The following is a 4857-nucleotide window of genomic DNA, read 5'->3' on the forward strand; positions in this document are numbered from 1 at the left end:
GGCCTCCCTCCCCCAGTGCTCCCTGCCTGCCTGCCGTTGTTCGGGGCTGACACCAGCTCTCCCAACCTCCCTGGTTTGCCCTGGTCCCATTGCCAGGGTGGGTGCTGGTGGGGATGCGGATCCCACACCCTGCCCTGTCTGGGCACACCGGATCCACTCTCGCCCGCCCCCCAGCTCACCTGGCCGGAGCCCTGGAACCACCAGCATGGCAGTGAGCTGGGCCCACGTCAGGCTCTGGGGTTGGGACTGGTCCTGGGAGCGCTGCACAGTCCCACCAGTGTCTCCTCCACCCAGAGGACTCGCTGTTGGGCAGCTGGGGCTGACAGTATGCCGTCTCCGCCAGTGTGGCTGCCACTGTCCCCACTGAGCAGCCTGGGGAAACCGAGGCACACGATGGCTGGAGGGGCACCAGGGGGAGGAGGCCCTAGGAGGGTGAGGTGGGCTGCAGGGTCCCCTGCACTGCACCATGAGGGGGGCAGGCGGCCAGGCCCCCCCCCGAGGCAGCTGACAGCAGCGAGAGCCGGAGGTGCAGGAGCAGGAAGGTCAGGGAGAGCGGCTGGGCCCCGTGCCGGGGGATTAGCACTGTCCTTGCTGTGTCACGCAGCCCCCGGGCCCATCTCCGGCCTAATCCCCTCGCCCTGGGCAGCTGGCCGGCACCAGGCAGGGGCAGCCAGCCCCCCCCCCCGGCCCCCCCCGGCCCGGGGGGGCAGAGCTGCCCCTTCGGCTCCACCACACCTCTTGGGGGACTCCGTCCCTCAGCAGGGCACCCAGCCTGGCTAGGCCCTGCTACAAAATGGGAAAGAAGGGGTCATGGTGCCCCCGCTACGGGCAGGGCTAGGAGCCAGCAGGGAAACTGAGGCACCGGGGTCGGCAGCTTGCAGTGCCACACTAGAGCCATGCCATGGCTGTGGTGGTGCAGGCAGGGGCTCTGCGCACCAGGGCGCAGCGGGCAGAGGTGCCCGCTGGTGGCACTGAGGCACAAGGTGCCTGAAACCCTCAATTTGCTGAGTCCCATGGGATTCTGGGGTGGGCAGCACGTGCCTGTGGGGCAGCCCGGCCCCTGTGGCTGATCCTAGCCCACCACGTGCCAGGGTGGCAGTGCCAGCACAGCCAGGGTGCCCGCTGCGCCCTGCCACTTCACCCCTGCCACTCTCCTTTCCCCGCAGGGTGCCGGCCCCGCAGGCAGCCGGTGACGCAGAATGGTGCTGGCGCTGGCGCTCTGGGCCTGCCTGGCGCTGGGTACAGTCAGTGGGGAAAGCCCAGCACCGGAGCCCCTGGCGGGTGGCCAGCCCTTCACTGTGGTGTGGAACATCCCCACCGGCCGCTGCCAGCGCTGCTTCGGCGTGGGGCTGCCCCTCAGTGACTACGGCATCGTGGAGAACCAGGACGGCCGCTTCGCCGGCCAGAACATCACCATCTTCTACAAGAACAAGTTTGGGCTGTACCCCTACCTGTCGCAGCAGGGCATCCCCCGCAACGGGGGCATCCCCCAGCGGGTCCCACTCAGCGCCCACCTCGCCAGGGTGGCCGGGGACATCCGCCTCCTCCTGCAACATGCTTTCCGTGGCCTGGCTGTGGTGGACTGGGAGGAGTGGAGGCCCCTCTGGGCCCAGAACTGGGGGGCCAAGCGGATCTACCGGGTGGCCTCGGAGCAGTGGGTACGGGACCGGCACGGCCTCCTGCCGGCACGGCGGCGGCTCCGGCTGGCCCGGCGGGAGTTTGAGCAGGCGGCGCAGACTCTGATGGAGGAGACCCTGCTGCTGGGACGGACCCTGCGCCCGAGGGGGCTCTGGGGTTTCTACCGCTTCCCCGACTGCCTCAACGGCAACTGGGCCAAGGAGGCCAACTACACCGGGCAGTGCCGGCCGGCGGAGGTGCAGCGCAACAACCGTCTGGGCTGGCTCTGGGCCGCCTCGGCAGCCCTCTACCCCAGCATCTACCTGCCGCCGGCGCTGCCGCCCGCCCTGCGCCGCCGCTACGTGCACCACCGGCTGCGCGAGGCCCTGCGCGTGGCCGCCTTCGGGGCCGACGGCCTCCTGCCCGTGGTTGCCTACTCCCGCCTCTCCTTCCGCCGCTCACACAGATTCCTGGAGCTGGTAAGCACCGCGGGGCCAGGGCTGGCAGCGGGTGTGCTGGGGGTCCTGCTTGGCACTGGGACGCGGCCTGTGCCCCCTAGCCCGGTCATGTCTCTCTCTCTCTCCCTGGCAGGCTGACCTGGTGCACACCATCGGCGAGAGCGCGGCGCTGGGTGCGGCCGGACTCGTGCTCTGGGGAGACCTGTCGTACTCCCGCTCGGCTGTGAGTACGGCCCCTTGCTGCACTGCAGCTGGCACGCGGCGGGCAGCAGGAGGTGGCGTGGGCATGGGACGTACAGGACGGCCACGTCTCCTGTGCCCCCCGGGGAGGGGTGGCCGGAGGGACCCCAGTGCCAAGGCAGGTTCTCACTGGTGCTTCCCCCCGCAGGAGAGCTGTGCCAGCCTGCGCCACTACCTCACATCCACCCTGGGTCCCTACGTGGCCAACGTGATGGCAGCAGCCCGGGAGTGCAGCCACGGGCAGTGCCACGGGCATGGGCGCTGCGTGCGCCGGCAGCCCCATGACCTGGGCAGCCTCCTGCACCTTGGCCCCAGCGCCAGCCCACCGGCCTCTTTCCGCTGCCACTGCTACCGCGGCTGGACCGGCGAGGGCTGTGCCCAGCGGGTCCAGACTGGCCCTGCTGCCTCCTGCTTGGCACCCACCCACGCTCATGGCCTCTACGGGCAGAATGATCTCCCACCCTCCGACACCTGCCTGCCACGGGGCACGTGGGGCTGGTGACCAGGGCCAGGGACCGCCATGGTCCCCTACCCTAGCAGTGCTGCTGCCTGGTGTTTCCTATGGTCTCATTAACTTAAATAAATCCTCCTGACACAGCTGGCATGGTCCTTGTGGGCAAAACTGGGGGGGCTCCCGGTGCCCTCAGGCTGGGCACAATTGCTGTTGCTGCTGAGAGGCAGCAGAGACCGCAGTTTGGCTCTGGATGGGCCCACTGGTGTCTCAGTTTCCCTGCACAGGCTCTGCCCTGATGCCACGGGGAGCTGGCAGCCCCTTTTTCCGTGAAGGAGGGGCATGGGGCACTGCCACATTCTGCTATCCCTTTGCCACACTAGCACCATGCTGCCGGCAGCCCTGACTGCACCGCTGGGCCCCCCTCCCCACGGCTATTTTTATCCACCCCCCAACCGTGTTTCTCACTGTCCTATTTTAAGCGGCGCAGTTGGCGCACTGGGAACCCAGTGCCCGGCTCCCAGGGGCCCCACACTGCCTCGCTGCCCACTCACGCTGCCCAGGCACAGGGAGCCATGCCCAGGGAGGCTGGAGAAGGTACGCTGGGGAGCGGGCTGGGGGCTGGCGGGGGCCTTGGCACCCTGGGGGGGACTGGGTGGCACGAGGCCATGGGGTTGGGATGGAAGCAGCGGCCAAATGCTGCACTCTGCTGCAGGGGCTGCAGGCAGAGATGCCTGCCTGGGGAAGAAGGGGGTCCTGGAGGGCTGCAGGCACAGGGCAGCAGGGTTTGGGGAGGGGGGCAGGTACCTGGCTGGCACAGCCCCCTGCACCAAACCTACAGGACCAGCCATGACCCCAGGCAGGGGGGAGCGGATGCAGGGGAGATGGGGGTACCCATGGGCCAGCCCCCAGCCACAGGCAGAGACCTGAGGAGGGTCCGGCAGGACCCTGGGCACCAGCTGAGGCCCCCCAGCCCTGACGCCTGCCAACCCGGCTGGCGGCGCACACCACCCCGCCGGCAGCGGCACGGCGCCACGCTGCCCTGCGACATGCCACTGACCCCGGGAGGGATTGGGAATGGGCACAGTGCCACCCTGCCCTGCTCTGCTGTGGGCACAGCGCCTGGGCCCTGCCCGCTGCTCAAAAACGCACAAACACCTCCAAAAAAAGCCTTTTCTTCTACCCCAGTGCAGGTATGGTTGCTTCCCTAGATGGTGCTGGAGCCATGCCTACTTCCAAAAAGCCCCCTTGCTCCCATGGGGAATGTGCCCACCTGGATGGTGGGCACCAGGATCCCCTGGCATGGCATGCACCCCACATCTCCATCCGTGCACCCCTAAGCAGCGCATGAGCACGGTGCCCACAGGGCAAGCCAAACCATGCCGCAGGCTGGAGCTGGCGCTGTCCTGCCCCTGCCCCGTCAGCTCCCAGCTGGCCTGGGGGAGCCCTAGCCAGCCCCGAGGTGCCGTGGCTACCTGGGGCCCAGGGGGGTGGCACATTCCTGCCCCCAAGCCAGGGCTGGATTCCAGCCCCACTAACAAGGCTCTGGGATCGTGGCCACCAGGCAACCACTAACCGCTCCGATGACAGCACGGGGGCCAGGGGGGGCACAGCCAGCGCTCGCCTGCCCGCGGCCACAGGCCCGTGCCGAGGGAACACTGGCGTTGGCTGCCTGCCCTGGCACAGCACCGAGCTGGCATCAAAGCTGGGGTCACCTCCGGGAGGGGTCTGGTCCCCATAGGGGTGCCCAGGGCAGGCAGGGGCTGCCAGCAGGGCCCATGCTCACCCTCTGCCTCCGCTCCCAGCAGACGGCATGGGAAGGGCCGAGGGTGCCGCGCCGGCAGAGCCTGGGGACCCCGATGGCAGCGAGACGGGAGCCATCAGCCTGCGCCCCGTGGAGTCCATCAGCGACCTGCACTGGGCCTCGGGCGGGCAGAAGGGTGCCGAGGGTGAGAGTGGGGCGAGGAGGGGCCATGCCAGCCCTGGCCGTGCCAGCGGCTGGGCTCTGACCTCTTCTCTCCCCTGCCCGCAGGTAACGGCCCGGCTCCCTCCAGCAGCCTGCGCAGGCCCCCGCCTCGCCCCGTGCCCCCC

General features: G+C 69.3%; 1 protein-coding gene across 1 annotated transcript; it reads left to right on the forward strand.

Annotated features, from left to right (window-relative positions):
- The first annotated feature begins 12 nt into the window (after window positions 1-12).
- Window positions 13-2817, forward strand: HYAL3 (hyaluronoglucosaminidase 3). Its single transcript, XM_010572828.1, has 3 exons — window positions 13-2096; window positions 2209-2298; window positions 2464-2817. Exons 1-3 carry the CDS (start codon window positions 1200-1202, stop codon window positions 2815-2817), a joined length of 1341 nt encoding a protein of 446 aa, XP_010571130.1. The 5' UTR covers window positions 13-1199.
- Window positions 2818-4857: the final 2040 nt, after the last annotated feature.

Source organism: Haliaeetus leucocephalus, unplaced genomic scaffold (genome assembly GCF_000737465.1).
Source record: "Haliaeetus leucocephalus isolate CR32 unplaced genomic scaffold, Haliaeetus_leucocephalus-4.0 Scaffold2, whole genome shotgun sequence".
Lineage (NCBI taxonomy): Eukaryota > Metazoa > Chordata > Aves > Accipitriformes > Accipitridae > Haliaeetus > Haliaeetus leucocephalus.

Excerpts from the sequence above, each read along its gene's own strand:
- HYAL3 (XM_010572828.1), top strand. The coding sequence starts at position 1,200 with ATGGTGCTGGCGCTGGCGCTCTGGGCCTGCCTGGCGCTGGGTACAGTC. Across the intron at positions 2,097-2,208 it reads CACACAGATTCCTGGAGCTG|GCTGACCTGGTGCACACCAT; the intron begins GTAAGCACCGCG and ends TCTCCCTGGCAG. Across the intron at positions 2,299-2,463 it reads TGTCGTACTCCCGCTCGGCT|GAGAGCTGTGCCAGCCTGCG; the intron begins GTGAGTACGGCC and ends TTCCCCCCGCAG.